General features: G+C 38.9%; 1 protein-coding gene across 8 annotated transcripts in view; it reads left to right on the top strand.

The window, feature by feature from the left end:
• ELAVL2 (ELAV like RNA binding protein 2) overlaps positions 1-22,498 on the top strand; it is a 76,507-nt gene extending 54,009 nt beyond the window's left edge. For 2 of the 8 annotated variants that reach the window (XM_066613665.1, XM_066613662.1), the window contains exons 4-7: positions 9,830-9,983; positions 13,657-13,882; positions 20,499-20,537; positions 22,171-22,498. In XM_066613665.1, the coding sequence (XP_066469762.1) occupies positions 9,830-9,983; positions 13,657-13,882; positions 20,499-20,537; positions 22,171-22,498 (747 nt within the window). Of the gene's footprint in view, positions 1-9,829; positions 9,984-13,656; positions 13,883-20,498; positions 20,538-22,113 lie in introns of all 8 variants that reach the window. The other 6 variants (XM_066613664.1, XM_066613661.1, XM_066613668.1 and 3 more) reach the window with 5 other exon arrangements.
• Positions 22,499-25,001: the final 2,503 nt, after the last annotated feature.

Below are 25,001 nucleotides of genomic sequence, written 5' to 3'. Positions count from 1 at the left end.
TACAAAGATGGGAGAGAACCAGTGTGTAAATTTTAATATAGCACCTCACAAATTCTTTCCTTGGCACATATACTGGTGTTTGGGAAATGGTGTTAGTGACTTTCATTCTACTTTATAGTTCTTTAGATAGAACCCACATTCTGGCAATAAAATGAGTTTTATATCTTTAAGTCATTCTTGTGATTAAAAACCCAAAGTGTGAATGCTTCAGTAGTTGCAAGGCTGGCTTATATTAAATATGTGTGTGTGGGCTTAGTAGAAACTATATAGTGTTTTGAAATATGTGAAGAAACTCTAGTTCATGTGCTCTTCTATTTGCATTTTCCCTGTATAAATGAGCAGATTGGCAACTTTTTAGGGCAAAAAGTCTCTGAATTCTTGCTCTTCTATTTTAAAAATAAAATTTTGGCTCTGTGGATCTTTATATATTGTCTCTTGAGCTGATGAGATTGACCAGGAGGGAAATGTCTCAAGTTTGAAGGCAGAATCGGATTGACAATTTTCCCCTTGGATGTTGCTTGGGTGAGAGCAACTTCATGTTATCTGTTTAGAAAGCCAAAGCAGGGCCTAGTTTCTGCTCTGTCCAAACTAAAGGGGTGGAAATTGTTGCTCTTTATCCATTTTGCAGCTCATAATTCTCAGGATGTCATGTTAGTAATCCTTTTACTGTACAGTTGGTGGTTTCCAAATCAGCCTATAATATTCCTATTTTCTGACATACCTTTGGGTGATAACGGTACCCTGTGAATTGTTCAGACCTGGCTGTAGATGCAGTAGTATCCAAGTACTCACTATTGAAATAATTCTCTCACTAGCTAAGGTGTATTCAACTTCGTTTTGTGATGTTGAAACTACCCTGAACATTTTATGCTGTCTTGAACGTTTAGTTGACAACTCACGCCAGCAGAAAATATGAATCATGTTCTCTTCTAGCTCTCCTAGATCTTGGTAGCTTTCAGTACAGTACAGTTCTGAATTGCTTGTGTGGCTTCGGAATTGGTGGCATTCCTACTCACAGGTCCTTGGTGACCAGAGTTGATATTGCTGCTCTTATTGAAGGATTTATCCTTGGGGGAATTCCAAAGGATATTTTTTCACTCCAGTGCTGTTTAACTGCTGGATGAAGCAATCCAGAGAGGCTAGGTGAAATATCATTGGGTTGTTGCAGCCAGTTCTTCTCTATCACAGTGGTTCTCACACATTTAGCACAGGGACTCACTTTTTAGAATGAGAATATGTCAGAACCCACTGGAAGTGATGTCATGGCCAGAAGTGACATCACCAAGCAAAAAAATTTTCAACAATCCTAGGCTGCAATCCTACCCACACTTACCCAGGAGTAAGTTCCATTTACTGTCATTGTTAAAATATACATAGTAGCTTGTTAATAGTATAGGTCTGTAACATTTCCCCAAATGCAATCGCATACCATGGTAGCATCAAGTCAAATATATTAAAAATAAACTATTGAAATGAATGGGGACCACCTGAAATTGACTTGTGATCCACAGTTTGAGAAACACTGCTCTATCAGATTCAGGTAATGCAATGAATTCCCTGAACTGGGGTCTGAAAGTGGTGATGTCTGTAAATTAAACTGCAATTCAGAGCAATTAATCTGGAGATGTGAATGTTTCAGAATGTGATTCATAGACCAGGAAATAGTGTTTAAACTTCAGACACCTGTGAAAAAGTATTTCTTATACCAGAATTAAGATGCATTTTCTCATTATCAAATGTTCCCCATTCATTTTTCCTTCTATCCTTTATTATAGCTCAATACTTCTTGAAACTTATTGAGAGAAGAATTAATCAAGCAGCACCCCTCCTCTAATATAATATGAGTTCACATAAAATTGAAGATGCTGTGATCAAGTGAGCTGAGATCTTCATTTTTAAAAATTGCAGAATCAGTTTGAATACTTGTACATTCACTTGGAGTATTTTAGGTGTCCCTTAAAGTAGGGATAATATACTTTTGTGCATAGCTTGAGGTATAGTACATCATAGCTAGGATCTTTTCTTGGGAAAGTCATAGCTACCATATGGGAATTTAATATTGTAAGCAGTTACATCTGTTAATTTTATTCCAGGTAGATAATTGTATATCATATTAGATTGTATCACATTCATACTGATGCCCCTTTGTTTGGTACTTAGCTGTTTCCCTTTAATTGGAACCGCTAAGAAACTTGATACTGTGCTTGAGAGCCAAAACATTAGTCCACATATGTGCATGCTAGTGATTAGAGCATATTTATTCTACTGCTCTATTCTAGAATATCTTTTTTATAAATTCTCAGGGTCACTACCATGTGCTCAGTTGCAGAGAAACTTGTAGAGTAGTAGGGGATTGCTGCTGAAAACTACTATGGTATACTTCTAGGTATAGCTGCATTTAACTGGAAACTTACATACAGTTCTGATTTTGTAGCAACCTATCAGTATGCATCCCTGTCTAGGAAACAATTACATTGGGAACTGAATTGGTTAATTAGTGGCCGCCTCCTGAAGTTAATTCATGATTTTAAGTAACAAGTCCATTCTGGGTTAAGCCATGTTTAATAGTGTGCTTCCTTAACACTTTCACTGCTGCTCCCCTTGCACTTTCTGAAAGACAGCAATATTCTACAGTGGTTTTATTGTGTGTTTCTTGTGTACTGTTTGTGGTGGCTTTATGTTTATGAACTTCTTTTGGATACTGTTGTGTAGAACCATGAATACACTAAACCAGCTCGCCCCCACAAATTGGCCACAAAGACAAAGAATCTTGCTAATGTTTGTGTTTCATTCATACCATGGACAGCTACTTTTTTTGTTTTCAGACTTGCAAGTTTAGAGATGTGTTAAATAACTTGACTTGCACGAAAATGATTCTGTTAGAACTTGGGCTTTCAAGTGCCCATGGATCAGTTTTGCTTTTTTGCCATGTGGGTATCCAAGAGCCATGATTACAATTCAGTGGTAGCTCAAATAGAGGGAAATATGCTTTGAGAGCAAGTCTGAGTCATTGCTAGACACTAATTTATATCCTGCCCCTTCACCCAAAATTGAGTACTGAATAAAAATACTGTGAACTTAATCAAGATACAGTAGTGTAACAGACTTGTCAGCAGGTATGAGGCTAATTGGTTACTTCCCTAGCTTTCTCACAGAAGTGTTGTATTCCTTTATGACTATATCAAAACTCATTCACAAGATCTAGTAAGTCCTCTCTTCAGTTTGTGTCACTTGAAGACTTGAGTGCATCCATCCAAATACCTGGCAGTACCCCTACTAGTAGACTATTATCATTTTCATTATCAACCGTATTTATATACTGCTTTTCAACAGAAAATTCACAAAGCAAAGAACAATCAAATACTTACAGAGAAAAATCAAATAACTAATGACTCCCTGTCCCAAAACGGCTCACAATCTAAAAAGATGCAAAAGAACACCAGCAGGCAGCCACTAGAAAAGACACTACTAGAGTGAGGTGGTCCAGTTACTCTTCCCCTGCTAAAAAGAGAAGCACCCACTTGAAAAAGTGCCTCTTATCCAGTATCCAGACAAGAGTAAACATTGCATCTTTAAGAAGTATCTGACATCTCTTACCTGTGAGTTATTAGATTTTGTTGCTCACAGATCCTAGAGCCCAATCCTGAACTTGGTGCAGCGGCTCCATGCCGCCATGCACTGTTGCAAACATGCTGTAAGGCACGTCTGCGAGTCCTACCTCTGGGCTATCACCCACACTAACCCAGCACTGGGCTAGCACCGGGCAGGCGCCCAGCCTCTGCTATTAGGCGGTCTCAAGACCGCACAGTAAGTGAGGGCAGGGAAGTGGGAGGCTGGTGGAGAGCAGAGAGAAGGGGTAGGAGGCGTGGCAGGGATGGAGAGCGCGTGCCAGGGGGAGGTAGCAGGGAGACAGAGGTGGGTTTGTTGGAGCCCTGCTCCACCGGATCCTGTCTGTTTGTGTAGGGCTCGGCACCCTGCACAAGCACCCTTTCTTTACAGTAAAGTGAGTAGCCCTGCTATTGTGGGGCTGCTTCCCTTACCCGGGGGAAGGGGACAAAAGTCCTCTTCTCCTGAGGTGCTGCCCAGGGCAGGCTGAGGCTTGCAGGATGCAGTGGCGGCCATTCTCGGCGCTGCTGTAGCCATGCATCCCGGGCAACTCAGGATTGGGCTGCCAGCCCTCTGTCAGAAAGAAAGTGGCATGGAGTTGAACCAGATTGCCTCAAAACTACACACTTCACATCTTGTTTACATGCCTTACAAAACTGCTACTTTGCATATTGTAAGTTCACCCATTTTAATACAACTAACATGGTCTACCTGTTTATCAATGGGGGAAAAAGATCTTTTACAGGAAGGTATCTGCTTTTGTCCAATAATAGCTCACCTGTTTAAAAAATTGCAGGTATCTTCAGTAAACTGGTTAAGTTGCTTGATTTGTGGGTTCTGGCTATCACATTAATACCCGCAAATTCAAAAAACTAGTGACTAACGGTGCTCACTGAGTCCTTTTGGCCTAGAAGATAGTACACGGTAATACTTTCGTTTTTGATCCTCATAAGCGTGGTAAGTTAGCAGAGCACTGAATAACTTGGTGGTAATTCTACTATGCTTTCAGATATTCTACTTGTGAGACTATCAGAATATCTTGATGGTGTCTTTGTATACCTTCCAGGGGAAGGAAATAGCTTTACTGTGTCAAAGGCCCCAAACTATGGCTTGCGTTTAATATATGGTTGGCTTTACCAGTATAATAAACATCTGGCTTTTGAACATTACCCAGACATAGTGCTTATACTTTTTTACTTGGGTTTTGTGTACTAATCACAAAGTGGCTTTGTTCCGATTACCATCTTGTTGGCATACTTGGATTATCCCCTTTTGTGTTTGAGTAGTGAAGGAAGACCAAAAGCATAGTACTTCGACAGTACGGATTAGTTTGGAACAAACCGTGGTACTAAAAGATTGACAGTAAAGAAACCTCACCATAATGGGTCCTGGAAACCCACCTATATGTCTCTGACTTTGTGGCTGTTGCGACTAAACTACCTTGACCTTGGTATCACCGTATCTCATATCAGCGAACTATTCCTCTGTTTTGCTGAGTCAATAAAACTGACACCAGAAAAAGAATCATACACAGTAATCATTCTGTACAGCAATTATGGCTCCAGCAAACTGTTGACCTTGTTAGTGATCAGGGGATGAACCTCACTAGCAAGTAAAATCTTTTTCTCGTTGCTGCTGATTGAAAGTTACAAAAGCCAGGTCTAAATTTGTGTAGAAAAGGAGTCTCTTGCAAAAAAGTTCAGATGGGGAAAGAAACTTTCTTCAGATAATTTGGGGAAGAGAAAAGGAGGGGCTTCCCTTCATCAGTAGGAGTGGGCATTTCTGCTCCATTACTGTGCAGGCTATTTTCATTATCAGCCTCCACATCATTTGAGCGCTAAGACATATGTTGCCTGAATTCACACCAAAGCAGCAAATCAGTAGGAAAACCGGTTCCAAGGTATACAGGTTGGTTTATTGCTTCATGTTCTTCCTCTCCCTTTTACCCTGTTGTCAGGTAGTTCTAATTCCCCACACACATACACACCTTGCCTTATTGCATATGAATACACCGAGCACATACAAGCAAGGCAAATAGGTAAAATGTCTTAACAGAAAGCCAAATGTAGTTTGTAGTGAGGTTTGTTTTGAGGTTGGGGTAACAAGACTTTTGTAGGGTTGTTGGAAACTGCAGCAACGTTTCCCACTCCATAAAGGTGTGGGGGAACTATTGGTTTTGTGCCAGCTTCATCTGTGATGTTTTCCTAAGGTTGATTAAGGGGGGGAGGCTCTGCCAATCTCATCTGAAGAGCTGGACCGAAGTAGACTTTTTTTGTGGAGGAAGAGTGTGAATTTAGCTTTCTTTATCCCTGGTGATGAGAAATTCTTGTTGGATTGTGCTGTGGCATAAATGAAGCTCTGAGGCTGAGTGATAACTGAAGAACCTGGAGATGGCAAGTTATGGAGGAAGAAAACAGTACTTTAATCATGAGGAGTTGCTAGATTGGGGTGGAGAATCGGTACTAAATTTTATTTTTCAGGCACTCAGGCTTGTGGAAGAGCATTGTCATCTGTTCTATAAGCCCTTTCTCCTTAATTACTTAGTGGGAAGAAAGAGTCTACACTTGCTCAGTGGAAAGAGTGGCACTCTATGTGCTTGAAAACATTTTTAGTATATTTCCACTGGAATGAGTTTTGAGTCTCAAATTATTGTACCCTGGTGGTTCGGAGTGTGCTATGGAGGTAGTTTGGACTCTGTGGGTTGAAGGACAAGAGGATATTTGATTATGGTATGGTTTCATGGAACCTGCCACATTTTGCTATGTGTACAGAGATGATTGCAGTGATAGGTAATGGTCTTTCAGCACAGGTGTTATGTGTGTCCAAGCCATGTTTAAAATAGAGGGTGTCTCACGAAAATGTGCACATGCTTGATATTGTCAAATTTATTGTGCCATAATTCACACACTCACACACTGCGTATGGTGCATACAGAAGCAGTCACTTGTCACTGTTAACTAATTGGACCAAGTGCTCCTAATGTCCCCCCATTGGTGTCTATGCACTGCTGATGTTACTGCCTAATGTTGCAGACATTGTCCAGTGTGTGTTCTGGGAGGTTCCACATCTCTCCTCTTTGGTTGCTTCCTTTAGATGTTTTGAGTGAGTTTTTTTTTTTCCTTCTGTGAAGTACTTATGAATTAGAGCTCATTAAAATGTGTGTACATTTTTTGTGACTCTGTGCCTATCTACATCTGTAGGTAACTAAAAAAATATTCAAAAGTCAAAATCAGAGGATACCTTGATAACTACCAATCAAAGCCTTAAGCATTTGGCAGGCTTGCAAGTTCTCTAGAATTCTTCAGATTGGCTGTTAAGTCAAACAAGCACATAGTTTAGTTTTAAGGCAATCTGGTTACTGTTTCAAAAAGCATTTAGAACTAGCGGTTATTGTTTACTCAGCCTGTCATAAATCCACTGAAAGCTGTTAAACTGGCAATTCAGAAGCAACAGCAGTGGTGGTGATCTGCATGTCATCGATATATTTAAATTATAAGCTTTCAGCCTAGTTTTTCAGTTAGAGGTTGTGCTCCTTTGTGTGATGCTGTTTAACCTTGATGCATGTGTTTCTTTTGAAAATATATTAAGTGTTCATCAGTTATAAAATAGCATTGAAAATGTTTAGATGCCCAGTTACTTTAGTTTATTATGATACTATGCACTCCAACGTTTTGAATAGTAAGCCATGATGGAATGTCTTGCATTTCATCTAGAAATACTATGGAACTGTTAGGCTGAGAAGAAAGGATCAGTTCTCAAATCTGGCATTGAATTACCCAACTAGCTTTGAGGTTTCTAAAGCATCAGTGTTAGTATTTTTTGTGATTTACAAGTAAAATGTTTACAATAGCTTAGAATAGTGGTCCTCACACATTTAGCACTGAGACCCACTTTTTAGAATGAAAATCTATCAGAGCCAACCAGAAGTGATGTCATGACCAGAAGTGATGACATCAAGCAGGAAATTTTTTTTAACAATCTTAGGCTGCAATCCTACCCACACTTACCCAGGAGTAAGTCCCATTGACTATCATTGTTAAAACAATATACATAGTAGCTTGTTAAAAGTACAGGTACATATATATATGCTTTTCCTTCCAGACTACTGGAGCAGAGCTCTTTGCAGAGCAATTAGCAGCCATCTGATTTTTGAATACCCTCAGGGCTTGAAGAGATTAGATATTTGTTCTTTCCATCACCCGCATTTTCATTGGAGACTCTGCTTGGTATTATGCAGCCCCCCCCAAAATCCAGTGGTGACCTACAGTTTGGGAACTACTGGGTTATTATAATCTGCATGACTCTTGCTATACTCCTATATTAAGAACATTGTATACTGCTGAGGAGGATCAGGGAAAATTGCCTGCTTTCCTCTTGTGCAAACAGAAGTGCCTTTTTTTTTAAAATCAAATCAACAGGAGGATACAACCCTTTGAAATTAGAATGCCTATTGAGAATTATGTTATTACTTTCTATGACTTCAGAATCTTCAGAAATGCTGACATTGTATGTGACAAACAAGAGGCAGTTTTCAAAATTCACTTTACCCATGAAAATGATAAATATTGGTGAGGAGAAGAGAAATAAAAAAATGGATCGTGCAACTGAACAGGACTGGTGGTTAAAGTGTAGCATGTTGTAATTGAACACTGTTATGTCCAGGTTAGTTGGCAAAGTAAAACATTTTTGGGACATACATCCCAATTTATCTTCAAAATTGAATAAATTCTAATAAACCTTGGAATTTAAACTTTTACAAATCTAAGGTGCTGCAACCCCAGTTTCTTTGTAAAGGATTTGGGGCATAACGTGGAAGAACATAAGACTAAACTGGTCTAGATCTGACCAGTACCTCCCTGGGATCTCTGTGTATACAGTCTTTTGTTCCATAATGGAAGAAAGTTAAGATGCAAATGTAATTGGCAACTCTTCAGACTTGGGAGAGGTGTGCGACACACACACACACACACACACACTTTTCCCCGCTTTTCTTTGTCTGTGTTTTGTTCAGAAGTTCAGGATAGCATACAGGAGATATTCTGTCTGATGTTTGCAACAGCCTTGAGAGGTCGCAAATTTTTATCCCCTACCTGGTAAACTCATCTCAAGCTAAAGGGAGGAAAATCAGCAATCTGGTGCTGTCTTTGGATTGAAGTTTCTATATAAGTACAGGATAGATAGGGATATTGATACAGAGAGATAAATATATTTTAAAATGCTTATTGTGGAAGCAAGGTAGTGTTCTAAAGATGGAATGTCCTTGGTGTATTGTATAAGTGTGTTGCATAACAGTGTAAATGAAATTTTGATAAGAACTCCTTTCAGATAAACCAGTAATTCAGACCCAGTTTTGTTATTAATCTTGAATATTTCAATGGAAATATATTTGGTACCACAGAACACTTACCTGGCTGGTTAAAAGGGAACTTGATCTGATGTTAGTTAAAGTCTTGGTTATTAAAGGAAAGTTAAAGGCAGCCAAGTACAGAAGCACTGTTTCAGCGGATTTATAAACACAGAAAATGAGGCTGTGCTGTTATTTTTTATATACAAAGAAGTGTTTTCATGATGTGCTGCTGCTGGTTGGTTACACTTTTTTCTTGATTTGAGAGAATATAACTTTGTAAAACAAGTATAATCAGCCATGTCCATACTTTCTCTATAATAACTGGGAGAAGTCTTCACCTGACCATTGCTTGTGCCGTAGTTGCTGGAAGAGGCACTGACAGTGTGCCTGTACCAGCTCTCAGTCATAGATAGCAGTGCTTGTTCTGCACATGGTGGCAGATGCATTTGACTGGCAGAGAAATGGGACTGCACCTGCAGGTTTTTCTCAGGAAAACTGCCAGTTCTGTACACAGGCTTACAGGTATTGGGGTTGGGGAATGAAAGCTGTTCCCAAGTATGAATTTCCTGTATAACTTTTTAACTCAGTACAGAGCAGGGCAGTCTGGATGGAATGGCCCCTGATGATGATGATGAAACAAACTGTCATGTCCTTCCAGAAGATTAGCTTTTCCATGATTAGCTTTATAGTCAATAAATCTTGCTCTGCTCGCTAATGGAATGGCATACATTTATGGCTTGGAAAGAAAATTTTTGGTTTATTTTACCAATGTTGATTACTTTGAAAGGAAAGCAGCCATTTATAATGAAATATTCATATTTTTATCTTATTAATTTGTAGGAAGGATAGAAAACATTTTATTCTCTCATTTTGCAGGTTTCCTATGCGCGACCAAGTTCAGCTTCCATTAGAGATGCAAATCTATATGTCAGTGGACTCCCGAAAACAATGACCCAGAAAGAGCTGGAGCAGCTATTCTCCCAGTACGGACGTATTATTACTTCTCGTATTCTAGTTGACCAAGTCACTGGTAAGTAGACAGCTGCTGCGCACTCTCTTGCGCTTTTTCAGCTTGGCAAGTTATGAAATATTCCACCTTCCAATGTAGCAATCTTGCCTCCAGAACATATCAAAGGTATATGTGGGCCAGAAAATACAATTTTCTGCCGGAATTGTTCATAAATATGCATGGACAAAAATAGATTGTGGAGTGTAGTCAGCCAGCCTGAGTCATTTCCACCTTGAAGGTACAGGTTTGAAGCCTGTTTCATGCCTTGTAATAAATTTACAGCTGCTATAATCTTCATTTCCAAGCTACTGAGTGAAAATAGTCCCTGTGCTCCTTATAAAATGCTAATAAACAGTCTTTTCTTTTTCTTATAAAGAAAGCAAAATCTTGTGCAGAAGTGGCAGTGGTTCTCTTAGGCTAAGATTACACAAAACTCAAACTAGTAATTTCTCCTAAGATTACTTAAAAGTTGCATTCTTGCTACCATTGAAAGATATGGAGTTCAGAGGGAAAACACATCCCATGAGTTTAAAAAAAAAAAAAAGCAAGCTTGAAAGGCATATTGATTTTATGCATTAAGATTGAGTAGCTCATTTCTATTAGACTCATTCTTGGCTCTCTGGGCATTACTGGTTTGGTGAGCGCATTGCTCATACATTTCTCTCCGTTGATGGCATAACATAATCTGAATGAAGTAAACTAATGCATTAAAGGGGTTGGAGTATTGAGATCCTTCCTCATTGCCCTGGGTTTATGGAACTTCTATTTCCCTGGGTATTTCAGGATCCTAGGAGAACAGCCACCGGGCTTTATTTTTACTTTTGAATATTTTTCAGTAATTTCAAAAGGATGATTCAGCTGCATGAACAGAACTTACATTATTCTGCAAACTGGTTAGCTTCTTGTTTCAATAAAGCCAGGGTGATCAGCATGCAGAAGCAGCTACTGTGTCTGGATCCCATTTCATTCTGGGAATTACACATGCGAAGGTTAACAGAGCTAATTCTAAGAGGACTACTCATTCCAATTTTGTATGACTTGTTTTTGGGAAGGTGTTAAATTTGTAAGTTATTTCGGTACTAGCTACTTGTTAATGGCCATAATGCGCAGGGAAACATACACCATCTGCATGTCCATCTGAATCTTTTGGAAAGATTCAGCTCAAACTGTTCCACTACTAAACCTCTAAACCAGTGGTTCTCACACATTTAGCACCAGGACCCACCGGAAGTAATTCCATGAGCGGAAGTTACATCAAGCAGGAAAATTTTTAACAATCCTACCCACACTTACCCAGGATTAAGTCCCATGTACTGTCAATGTTAAATGAATATACATAGTAGCTTGTTCAAAGTACAGGTCTGTAACATTTCCTCAAATGCTGTCACATACCATGGTAGCATCAAGTATAATATTAAAAATAAAATATTGGAATGAATGGGAACCCATTCTGAAATTTGCTTGCGACCCACCTAGTAGGTCCCAACCCACAGTTTGAGAAACTCTGCTTTAAACTACGGTACTTCTCGAATCCTGATAAGTTGAGAAAGCAGTTCTGCAACATATGCAGAATTAGCATTTCTGCACTTGAAGACAAATTTATGTCAGTCACTTCCAAACTGGTTTTTAAAAGCAAACTTGGAGATTCAATAGTAAATTTGCTTCAAGGGAGTTTCATGTACAGTGGAGGATGAATATGCTATTCATGTGGTGAGATTGTCCATGTCAAAAATTCAAGAGAAGGATATCCTAAAATCCTATTTTTTAATGAATGGGAATGGATGGGCATGTTTAATTGTTTGTAATTGGAGAGCGGCATGATGGCTTTCAAAAAAGCATGTGTATAGTAGTAAGTAGCCAGAATTTATATTTGGTGTCATGATTTTAAATGTGACATTGGATGTAACTTATCATGGCTAGCAGAATATCACATGGCTGTTTGAACTGGAATCCTGGACCACTGTCCATAATGTTGTACAATGGCATCTACCTGGGTTACTGATCCCTGGCAATAATCTCATGGAATGTAACATGTATATCCTTGCATGCTTTTTAGTTTGTGTTTAAAATCTGCTCTGATGTGTGTTGAGAATCCAGTGTGTGGTTATGGAAGTGCTGTAAGAATTGCCAATGCAGTGTGTAATTTGTGTGCTAATCATTGGCCTGTTTAGTATTTGAGTCCTACTTCCATTAATATTGGTGATTTTGAATCCCATTTTAATTTTAAATCAGCAAGTGTAGCTGTCCTGATATTACAAGTGGGAGACTGAGGTTGCATTAGGGTTGTTCTATGAAATGGAACTGTGGTAGCCTAATCAGGTTTTGAAACATGGTAATATGAGATTCTGTTTTGAAATCTGGAGTGAACAATATTGGACATCCAAGCTATGTAAATTACATTATAGATGCATTTGTATGACCTAGAAAAATAGATGAGCAGATCTCTGTAATATGTAGACACTATACTGAATTTAGTGTGAAGGTATACATTTGCACAACACTTGTATATTGGTGTTGGATGCTGAGTCAAGTTCTTTGGAATACTTTGAAAAATAAACTGTTGAGGCTGTGACTGTCAAAGTCATATCACTTAAATGTATTACTGTTCTTTCCTTTTTGGTTCTTTCAATATGATGTACCAGTTTTAAAGAGTAACTTTTCTGTTGTGAACCAAAAAAGCCCACTGTGTACTTTTGTACTTGCAGTTTCGTAGGCCCTTTCAAGTGAAGGGCTTAGTGTTGCATAAGAAATATTGCCACTTCTTATAGATGCAAATTCACACTAGCATACGAATTCATACCTTTTAAAAACCAAATGGGTAGATTATGTTCATATCTGCTTTCCTATGCCTGTGGTGGAAAATTAGTCTATCCAATTGACTTATTATTGCCTCTCAAGGTAATCCTGTGTGTGCATGCATTCACAGTTTTCTATTGCTGAGGTTAGGTGCAGATGTAATCAATGCTAACTGTTAACTAGGGTTTTCAGATAGGGCACTGGTATACTTTCTTGCACATTTTTTTACCTTGTAATGCTGAACTGTAGTATATATCCGGTGGTGAACTATGGTGCACATCAATCCACAAATTCCCTGAGCCTAGGAAAACTAGGTTTGGAGGACTATCACCCCTCAAGTTGTGTTAACCATGGATACTTAACACTCAAAAGAGTAGTGGTGGTGATGCAGGTTCATATGAACATTGGAATCTGCCTTATATTGGTTCACATGGATTGATATTTTCTACACTGACTGACAGTGACTCTCTAGGAGTTGTAAGGGATTGAAGCAGGACTTTGCACATGCAGTGCTGCAGCCTCTCCCTTAAGATAGAACTGTGTGGTCTGCAAAATAATCCTGATTTCTTACATTCAGCATTAAGTGGGAAATAGTGGTACAAATAGCTATTTCTTCTTTTTGTTGTTGCTCCTTCTCATCCCTAAAACACAGAATGACTTGTTAGGTCCATGAGGATCATATTGGGGCATCTTATCTGCTTGGATCCTACCTCTGGTTCCATTTCACCCTACAAGAAAAAGCAAAACTCTTAACTGCTGAAGCTGGTCTTGTTCTTCATTGCTTCATGTGGCTTGTTGGCTTACATCTAGCTGTGAAACTGGATTCATCTTTTGGGCCTGGTATGTAAGTCTTGGAAGTGAATAATGAACCAATCCTATGCCTTGTACTTTTATGCAGGAGTTTCAAGGGGTGTGGGCTTCATCCGATTTGACAAGCGGATTGAGGCAGAAGAAGCCATCAAAGGCTTGAATGGTCAGAAACCTCCAGGTGCCACAGAGCCAATCACTGTAAAGTTTGCCAACAATCCAAGCCAAAAAACCAATCAGGCCATCCTTTCCCAGCTGTACCAGTCTCCAAACAGAAGGTATCCAGGACCTCTAGCTCAGCAGGCTCAACGTTTTAGGTAAGTGTAAATCTAGGATGCCTCATGGGTTAATCATTCTATCTGGAATTTCCTTAGGACCTGCCTAATTCTTTCCTCATGAGAATTATATTTCCTTGAGAGGAGTTGGATATCTAAATTCACTGTTTGTGCTTGAAAGGCATTGCAGTAAGTATTTAAAAGCACTGCCGTATGTTGGTAGCTATAAACAGATAAACCCTTTCATCTGGAGCTAATTAGTGACACAAAAAAGGCGAAACTTTTTGCCCAATTTGCATCATGATTTTAAAGTTATTTAATTTTCTATAGTACATAACTAGCTTGCACTAGATCAGGCAAGTTTAACCATATATCCCGTAACAGCTTGTTTTTAGAAGTCTGTTCATTTTCTTCCAGCTTGGACTTGGAGTAATTGTTGGGTTGTATTTCTCACCTGACCCTTTTTGCTGTGAAGTTTGTATGTGTGTATATTAAAGTCTGCAGTTTATGTGTGTGGGGGTCTCTGTTCTCGTGGCACAGAGCTTACAGCCATATGTTTTTCTCTGTGATATTTAGAGTGCTGAAAAGGACAGATGGTGTGAATTGAACAAATAATGTGTTAATCTACATTCATGAACTGTTTGAAGCTTTTTATTAGTTTAATGCCTTTTTATGAGCTGCTATTGTGTGTATGTACTTCTAAACTTGATAGTTTTTACTAGAATTATCTATTTTGAGAAAGGATTTTCAACAACTACACAAGGTGTTAACTGGGTAAATCTACCCAAAACCAAGAGTAGACACCAGAGCAAAGTGCAGATTATCCTTAATAGACAACAGAAATCCTAAATGAAAAGCTAGACTTAAAACAGGACTTTAATTGGTGTGTTCATTAAGAAGCACTTGGCCAGTGGCATTCTTGATTAAAACTGAGTATCATCTTGGAATTTCGTCTTGCTGACCTGTCCACCTATAAGCACTCCAGTGAGCTTTCTGCTGGAGCCGGAAAAGGCAGCTGTTTTTATTCAGTATTCAGTGGATTTCCTGGTCTTTTTCTAGAGCATTTTTCGTTTGGTTTTTTTTTTGAAAGGATACTCTGTCAAACCGCTGAATATTGAATAAAAGTAGACTTGCCCTTTTTCCATAGGCAGACTGCCTGCTCCAGTACTGAGTGCCGGGGCAGAGGTAGCACTGCTCAGAAGAAGAATTCCGGAGTGCACTGAGCCTGAAGTAAGGTCTTTGGGGAGTTGCTGCACTGACATGAAAAGAGGTAAATAAACTCTTACAGAAACTGTGACCAATAGGGTTGGGGCAAACAATATCCTGTAGCTTTTTGAAATCCCTGAGCACTCCTTATTCAGGATGCAGTGATCCAGCTCTCCCTTATATTGTCTGCAAGCTTAACAAACTGTGAGTGATACTCATGAGGTTTGGAGAAATGGCATACTAAGTTAAAGAGGGAAGGATGATAGGGTATACTTATTTGAAATTTGAGAGCTTGTTAGTAAACGTGGGATATATCCCAAGAGCTGCTTCTTGACTCCTTATGTCTACATTATTTTCAGCATCAGTTTTGTGCAGTCTTTGAACTGTCCCATTGTAGTTAACAAAACTTAAAGAGCTGTGTAAAATTGGTCCTGTATCTTTTTCAGTTGCTACAGCCTGAAACATTGACTTCTATGTTAGTCAAACTTGTTTCATTAGGGTTTGTTTTCTGGTGAGCCTGTTTAGTTTGCAGGTGGATCTTAAATCTTCAGTGCAGTGCCTCTATACATTGCTTGGTGCAGTGGTTTTGCAAACATGCAAATACACCTCTCAAATGAGTTGGGGCACTAGAAAAAGTATCAGATTTTTTCAGAAACTACATGTACTTTTGTTCTTATGGAGGTAACCAGCCACAGAAGTTGAGTTCAGAGTTCTGAGTACTCTGTTACCTCAGTTAGAACTTGCAGAGTTAAGCAATTACACTGGGCCTTGTGTTGAAAGCATACTGCTTTGTTCAGTATGTACAGTTTTTGTCTTGGGTGGTATATTTTGAGATGTACCAAACAAGGCAACTGTTTTATGCTTTATACTAGAGCAGAATGGCCATTTCGGTGGTTTTATTATCCCTCATGCTTAACCCAGAACAGTTAAATTCCCTGATAATGGATGGCCAGCTTGGTCTGTGGTGGCTTACAACACACAGTTTCTAAAATGGTGTGGTCCAACATGTGACTCATGAGGCCTGTGCTGGTAGCCCTGCAGTCTGGCACTGTGCCTGAGAGGCCTAAGGCCTCACCAGCATGCCCAACCCCACTCAAGCTGACAATGCGAAGGTGCCACAGAGCACTTTGTGAAAAGTTCACAAAGCGGTTTACAAATATCTATGGCTCCCTGTCCCAAAAGGGCTCACAATCTAAAAGATGCAAAAGAGCACCAGCAGACAGCCACTAGAAAAGACACTGCTGGGGTGAGGAGGGCCAGTTACTCTTCCCCTGCTAAATAAAAGAGGAGCACCCACTTGAAAAAGTGCCTCTTACCCTGTTAACAGGGGACCATCCTGTTCTGAATGCTTGAAATCTAGAAGCAGCCTTTAATATCTTCATACTGCTTTTGAAATGAGATTTATAGCTTTATACGAGCTTGAGTTTAAGTATAGGCTTGTGTAAATGTCTTTGTGGTACAGCCCTATGCTCTATGTGCAGAGGCAAGTGGTTCTTGAGCATTTCCAGCTCATTTGGTCTCACTCTGTAAACTGTTGTGATACAGACACAATGTATCTCTTATGTGAATGGAGAACTTTCCTATTTGTCCAACTGATCTTCCCTTAGTTCTGCAGCCCTTTGTGTCTTATGCAGCTTGTTCAGGGAGGCCCCTTGACCCCACTCCCTGATATAATTTTCATTAGGCACAGAAGGCCGCTATACTGAAAAGGCAGCAGGGAAGTTTGTTTCCATGAGTGTTTCTTAGGATGCAGGACACCGTGGTCATTGGATTAGAGCTGACTGTATCACCCTGTTTTTGGCTTGCTTTAATAGACTAACGTAATTCAGTGGTTAGAAACTTAATGGAACAATCCATATTTAACTTCAAACAGGAGCACATGTACATATGTATGTTCACACTGTTGGGGGCTCATCTGAAGGTGCCCCCCCAAGTGCCAAAATACCAAGCAGCTGTCCAACAAACTTCAACAGGATACTTGCTTGCAGTGTGCAAAACACCTCAGTGCCTGCCTCGTGCTCATAGAAATGAATGAGATTTCAGTAGACCCGTGTAGCATTTTTTATGTGCATGTGAAATCTTTAAAAAGTAGCTCCTCATTTCTAACAATTAGCTTTTTAAAACTTGGGTGAAAAACTTAAGTGGATAATTGGAGTTAACCTTAATTGTTGACTGGGTTTTATTCCGAGAAAGTGGTACAGGCTGTTGAAACCAGCATTTCATTCATTTCATGGCTTCCTTGATAGTTGCCAACACACATGCCTCGGCAGCATTAACATTCACGCAAACCCAGAGTTTGCTGTTTCTGTTTTGCTGCGGAAACATACTGTAACGCTTCTAAGAATCCTGGAGCAGCCAGCATATTGACTTCCTAGGAGTCGGAGCAAGAACAACTCTCTTGAAGTTTAAATAGTTGTGGGAGTGAACTATTTCTCTAGAAGTGAAATAGTTGTGTTAAATTTACTATAGAGGTAGTATGATGGTAAAAGCCTGTATTTAAAGCAGGTCACTTGATAGCTGGATCCTCCTGTACTCCTACATTATGGCTACAAAATCTCTCTGTATGAGATTGTGTGGATTGGAATTTAAGCCTACATAGGGACTTTGTGCATGCCCGGTACAGCTTCCATCATCATAAATGACAGTGAATGTCCAAAACTTAGTGCATCTCAACATATCCATGCCAAAAACCCCAAAAGAGTTTTGGTAAGGTCAGATGTTGGAGATACACCATTGAATGTTGTTTTTCAGCTGAATTGGACTGTCCATTTTATGCTCTCAAAGTAGTGAAATAGATAATGTATCTTCGACATTACCAAAATTCTTCTGGAATTATCTCAAATTTAGGGCATGCTGTGACATGCTTGCAGCCTGAAATTCATGTGCACTGTAGTGCTTTTTCAGAATGACTGTTTTGAAAGAAGGCTTGCTGCTCATACTTATACATATTGCCCTGTTACTTCTGGTCAAAAAGGTTTTTCAATGTTATGAAACAATTCCCTTACAACCTATTCACTCATTCGAGTGTCACTTAGTAAACAGGTTTTGAGATTTTTATATTGTGTTAAAAATATGTTTAACAATGACAGTGAGACCACGAGAACCAGTGTTTCTTTTAGGCATGCTTAATAATGGCTGTTTCCAGCCATTGTGGTTGGTTTTCCTTATAGATAACTGCAAAATCAAGGGTCGTGTTACCATGTGTGCATGGTATCATTAGATGATGGGATTTTTTCATACTGACAGCTTCTCTTCACTAGAATAATTTTTGTCATTAAGCAATTTATTCCATAGGCTGATATCATCAAGTGCTTAACGTAGTCTTCCATTTGCTTCTATAATTGTGCAAATTGGATTGTGCATAATTAATCACAGGTATCTGAAGATTATGGGAGCTATCTCTAAAAATTGAGTATTTCTTATTAGGTGCACAAATTGCATTTAAAGCTTAGACTGTTTCTAAATTCAACATTAAAGTGGTTGGTGTTGAACAGTAAGTGATGGGAAGAATGTACAGAAGCTACTTTGTAGCTTACCTGTTAATGAACGTATTGTTTATAAAAGGAACAAATCTAATGTGTCTAGTAGGTAGCAAATGCTGCGTTAATAATTTGTTCTTGTTCCATGAGTCGATTTTCTTTAAGGTAGTTAGCATGTGGGAGAATTAAATCTCCCTTCAAATCATTCCAAATACCTTGGATGAGAAACTGACTTAGCTCTTGGTTGTAAAAGGTATGTGATATAAAGGACTTAAGGCCTAATAAATCACACATCTTATGCTAAAGAAGTAAGATTTTTTTCATTGAAGTCAAAGGCAATGCTTCCACCTTCTTCTTTTTCCACTTGGTGGCTGCTGTCATTTAAATTATTGCATTTGGTAAACAGCTAACAGCAAACAGGTTTTTGAACCAAGTGCTTCTGCTGAAGCCACCTAACACTGAGTGCATCTCTCCCTTGTGAAAGTATATGTACATATTGTCAGAAACATCAGTGTTATAAGAGAGGCTTCCATGTGCATACAAGGGCATTGGACTTCCCGCTTCACTTCCAATTGCATTCCTTCATCCTGTTTAAAAATTTCAAGCCCTGAGGAATACCATTCATAACTCAATGAACTTCTTTCCCAAAAGGAAGCAGAACTTTGCTATATGTACAGAAATGCCTGAACATGCACATAGGACACCTTGAATCTAGACCAGCCTTTCCCAAACTGGGTTGCGAACCCATATGAGGTAGGCATTGGGTGACTGAGGCTTCTTCTGGGTTTTTCCGGCACAGTGACCCACTCTGCTGGCTTCTGTGGGCCTCAGAATGTGACTCGGGAACTAGCTTTTGCAGTTTTCTGCAGCCCATTATGAGGCTCTTGGAGGCCAGTAGAGTGGGTTGCTGGCCTGGTGCAACTCAGGCCTCACTGGCATCAAAGGGAGTGTTGCAACCCACTGTGAGGATGAAGTGTGTCATGGTACCAATAAAATTTGGAACCATTAATCTAGACAAGCCAGTTTCAACCACTGTGCTGTGGTACATTGGTGTCCTGTGAATGGTCCCCAGGTGTGTCGTGGGAATTTGGTAGAGGGTCATTTATTAGTAGGGCCACTGGAGGATGTGAGCCCCCTATTGGCTGCATAGTGTGCCTTGTCAATTGTCAAAATCTGATAGTGTGTCTTGACCATTTTAGTGCCTTGCCAGTGTGCCGAAATGAAAAAGTTGAAAATCACTGATCTAGACCATCAATTGGATACACTTGTCCCTTGGCATCCACAGGAGTTCTGTTCCTGGAACCCCCATGGATTCCTAAACCCGCACATCTAGTGCATGAAATATGTATTTGAAATATGAAGATTGTGAGGAATGGCATGCCCTATGAATGGCTTTAGAAAAGAGATGCAGAATAACTAACCCCCCTTCTTCAGAACAAAGAGCTTTATAATGAGCAGTAGCATAGCATGTTCATTGCTTCTTTTCAGCAGATCAATAGAAATTTCTAAACACAAGGATTCTATATGAAATTCATTCTATGAATTATTGCAATTTGGATGTGTTGTCACGTAAAAATGCCTGGTCTTGACATCATAGAAATTTAAAATCTTTTCTTATGACTAGAGGTGTTTGAAAACAGTGTTATTTATTTTACTTGGAGGTAAACTCATTGTGTTAAGTAAGACCAAGGCTGTAATCTTATCTTACTGGAAACAAATGCCTATACTTTTGGCCTTTTGAGGCTGAACCCTTGTGTACAATTAAGTAATGCAATTGGGGCTGATTGTGTGGGAACATTTGCTGGTTCTTTCTCTCTGAAGCAGTGAAGGGGAGGAATGCAGGTAATGTACGTTGGTTGTATATCTGTAAGCTTTGTAAATCTGTTCTGTGAAAAACCTTTCAAGACAAACTACCAATGGTACACTTGAGGGTGCATTTGAAGACTGAACACTTTGCTAAATGTGTTTTGCAGGTTGGACAATCTGCTCAATATGGCATATGGAGTAAAGAGGTAATGAGGAATTGTGTTAGGTTCATATGACCGAACCTTTCTAATAGCGCTTGACTTGAAAGTGTCTTGAAGTAAAGTGTCCATTTTTAAAAAAAGATGTGTATGTTGAGTTATGACTGCATGTTCAGACCATTATACAAAGCTGTTTTTATTTCAGTGTATCACTTGCCACCCTTACTTTATCACCTTTTTAGTTTCATCAGTTTCTTATTTTTAACATGGCTTATTTCTCTAGCTGACCACTATTCTTGCACTGTTAAGTGTCTGGCAGTGAATGACTTGTGGTATTTATCTTTATCAGTCTAGCATTTTAAAGGTATTTGGGGCCTTTCAGCACCATTTTTAAGTGTGCTTCAAGCTTTTATGTGAGAGATACCAAAGACCATTTTCGACACGGATAGCATTGCATCAACGCACAGCAGATGGTGAGGGTCTATGACCGTATTATAGAAAAGTTTGCTAATACCGAAAAAATGCTTTGGGATGTTCAAAGTGTTTACTGAACCTCATGCATTCTTGTAGTGTAGGACAGAATTAAAAAACTACTAAGAATAGTGGCTTGCCTGTGCGTCTAGCTCTATATGATGGAGTTGGATTAGGGCAGGTTTTCTTTTTAAAAAGAAGGCAATGGATACTGGAGCTGTCCAAATCTTAATAGAGTGCAAGGGTCCCTTTCCCCCCGTCCCCAACTGGCTGTTCTACAAGGGAAAGCATAGGATATCTGCTGTTTCTTTTCACCTCAACCCCTTGTAAACAGCATTGCTTGGGATATGATCAATTTCTCCCACTGTGCCGTTTTCCTAATTAACTGTCCACCTCCAGCCTGGATCACATTCAGAGGCAGCTTTTAACTAGGAAAAGAGATGTTGGAGTCCTCAACTTCTAAGGAACATTGGTATTTTAATTTTTTAGATGCAGACATGGGGTTGGGGTGAGATCTGTCACTCACATATGAAATCTAGTAAGTTGATTATGACCTTGAACCAATCATGGAGCAATTGCTATAGCAGTGTTTATCAGCTTCTGGTAGAGAAGGCATGCTATTTTTCCAAACTAACCTTGGATGCATGCTTCGTCATCCCGTCCCGTCCCCCGTCCCCCCAAAAAAAAAGACTGGAGTGAAACCTATCCAGATCAGTGACTTGGACAGAGATCTGTTGCATCCTGAGGATAGATATTTCTACTGTTTCTGCATTGAGTGGTGTTGGATCATTCAATTTCTTCCAACACTAAGGCATAGCAGAATGACATGCTCTCAGAATTTAGAAGGTAGGATATCAAGAACTGTGTGGAAATCTTTTTCACAGCATAATAGTGCGACTAGTGGCATTAGTTATATTGCCCTACTGGAGAAATAAACAGGTAGTAAGTCTGGGGGAATAATCACAACATCACGATATTGTATTTTTACATGCCCAAAAATAACTCCCAAGGTGCTACCTTTGAAATACATGCATCCTGTAGAAAATAGATGCACCCTGTGGCACATGCACAAACTGTGCAGAAAGGCTCTTTATTTTGTTTAGCATGTTGATGTATAGGAATAGACTGTTCTTAAATTTATGTCTTGAATTAGCCCTCTTCCTAAAAGAAAAATCTCTCTTGTGTGTGCTTTCTCCACATTGGTTAGTAGGTTTTCTCCAATGACCATTGATGGAATGACCAGTTTGGCTGGGATCAATATCCCGGGACACGCAGGAACAGGATGGTGCATTTTTGTGTACAACTTAGCTCCTGATGCGGACGAGAGCATCCTGTGGCAAATGTTTGGACCTTTTGGAGCAGTTACCAACGTGAAGGTCATCCGCGACTTCAACACAAACAAGTGCAAAGGTTTTGGATTTGTGACTATGACAAACTATGATGAGGCAGCCATGGCAATAGCCAGCCTGAATGGATATCGTCTTGGAGACCGAGTTTTGCAGGTTTCGTTTAAAACAAACAAAACGCACAAAGCCTAATGAGTTGCCCTCAGCCCAATTTATATTCGAAAACTATTCAACAAAGGCAAGTTAAAAGAAACTTTATACATTAGTAAATGTCTTTGTAAGTCAGTGTTGAGATGGGGTGGGGCGGGGAATAAAATGACTAGCATCCTAAGAAATATGCCAGATTTTTTATTGCTAGTATTTGAATTAAAACTTCTTAAATACCTTTATGCTTGACTATGGACAAGAGGTACAGGGTTTTTACCTGTCACAATGTGTTCTATTGCCTTCTTTGAAGAAGGTGGACCTTTTAAAATGTTTGAGCTAAGGGAAGAAATTTCTTTTACACGACTGCCTTGAACCTGTGAGTAGATATTGAGGCTTTGTGTTATAATCCTTATGTTAGTTGACTTATGTTGTGTTTTGGTTTACACTTTAATGCCTTGCTGTTTAGTCTGTTCAAGAAAAGTGTTTTTTGAAGTTTACATTTTTATTTATAAAATTTAAAAATATTTATTTATTTTGTAATTATAATTTGGGTTGGGGAAGGGGGGTGGTGCATTATAAAAGCTTATTGTAAGACTACTGGAGAACTTTTCATAAAGCAGTACCTTGCCAAAGAGATAAGAGCCTCTTTGATGTGGGTTTAAAAAAAAAAAACAAAGCATCTATTTTTATAAAAAAGAGAAAATTTGGAGAAACTTTTTACAGGTCCTGGAACAAATATTTTGACTTGAATACTTTGAGAAATCTCTTCATATGACACCTAGTGAGCTTTTAAAACTTACCAGGAAATTTGCAGTGGTTGGGGGAAAACACTTTAGAGAGATTTATGATGTAGAAATTCTTTAGAGATCTTTGTTCAAGAAATGGAATCACTGGGAAAACACTGCTGGTTTTGCTTTTGTAATCGTTGGTGCAGTCTCTGAACATCCTGGTTACTATGTGATAGGTGGCTCACATTAACTTGTGATTTTGACACAAAAGAACAATTTAAAAGTATATAAGAGCAAGCAAGAAATTTAAATTAACTGAGTTGGGGGAAAAAAATCTGTTCTTCCTATAGAATTCCCTTCAGATAGAGCTCATGGTGTTTAGTGATGTACTTGCAGTATTGTTTGAAGAATTGTTTTGTCTTAAAGAAAAAAGATGTTTGCACATGGTTTGCGCAATGGCAGACCAGGAAGAAGCAGTCTTGCGTTGGATATATTTGAAGGTATTTTGGAAGTTATGTTCAAGGCTAACACCTGAGCTTTGTGTAATGTAAATAAGATCTTTTGTTGATGAACCTCTTTTCAGCTAATATTTAGTTTCCTTCTGGTTTTTCTTTACTTAACATGCCAAGTGATGTTCGAACTTTGAATGTTTTTTATGTTTTTTTCCTTTGTAAATGGCATTAACATTGTTACTTGAGGTCTGCTTATTCATTTCTGTTGTCCTGGGGACTTGAATTTACAGTGTATCAGATATGTTGCAAATTTTGTCTGTAGATAGTCTAGCTTCAACTGTTTATGGTGATGCTACATTTTTGTTTATAAATATGTTTGTGGTAAAAAATGAGTATAACCATAGATTTTGAACAAATTCCTTACATTTTTCATACCAGAATCATAAATACCTGTATGCTATTGAAATTTAACTTTGTATGACGCTTAAATCATTTATTTGGAGGAAATAATAAAGTCTCTACCATGTATGGAAGAAATTTAAGGTCAAAAAGTACAGATATTTTCTGATTAGCATCTAGCTTATAATAAATTTTTAAAAAGCTGAAGGCTGCAGTGCCTTCATCAGGATGCACTGACAACTATATAGTTACGTCCTGCTTTTTGTATAAACTGAGATGCTCATACGCTTCCCCTTAGAACAAGCAATGTGCTATGCATAACATACTTGTACATGATCTTTGCAGTTGCTTTTTGATTCTTATTTTTTAAAAAAATTGTAGTTATAAATTTTTTCAGTATAGTACAGTACATATACTGTGGGAGAACAAAGTGTGCTAAAGTGACAAGTGACTTTTCATGCTGGACCCATTCAGTGCTACTCAGAACCAATTGGCCTCCAGACACACGCTCATTTTAGGTGCATTGAGCAACAATTCTGCATTCAAACCAAATCTTTATGCTTCAAAAAACAATTTCATTGTGGTGGTAGGGGGAAACAATAGCTACACTTGTGACTCCATACTTCTGTAGCAAAAAGGGCATTGATGAGAAGGCATGTCTATTGGGCTTCACTTTACACTGTTTATCAGAGCACTTAATAAAATGTAAGGCTGGTATTTATTTGAAGTTGTACAGTATGACTTAATTCACATCTGTTGGAGTAGAAAAAATATATTCTGTTGAGTATTTAAAAGAGGCTGTACATGTTTTCTTTTGTGTTTGGATCCTTTGTACTTTCATGTTCAGTACATCAATAAACAAAGTTGAAGGGAAAGAAGAGTGTGGTGCATAGGTCTTTAATTACATTTTAAAAAAATAAGCTTTCAAACTGCATAAGAACTGAATTTGGACTGTGCAGGAGCCACTAC

This window comes from Tiliqua scincoides, chromosome 2, assembly GCF_035046505.1.
Source record: "Tiliqua scincoides isolate rTilSci1 chromosome 2, rTilSci1.hap2, whole genome shotgun sequence".
NCBI classification, from domain to species: domain Eukaryota; kingdom Metazoa; phylum Chordata; class Lepidosauria; order Squamata; family Scincidae; genus Tiliqua; species Tiliqua scincoides.
Note: the sequence above shows the minus strand (reverse complement) of the source record. Positions and strands in the feature narration are given on the sequence as shown.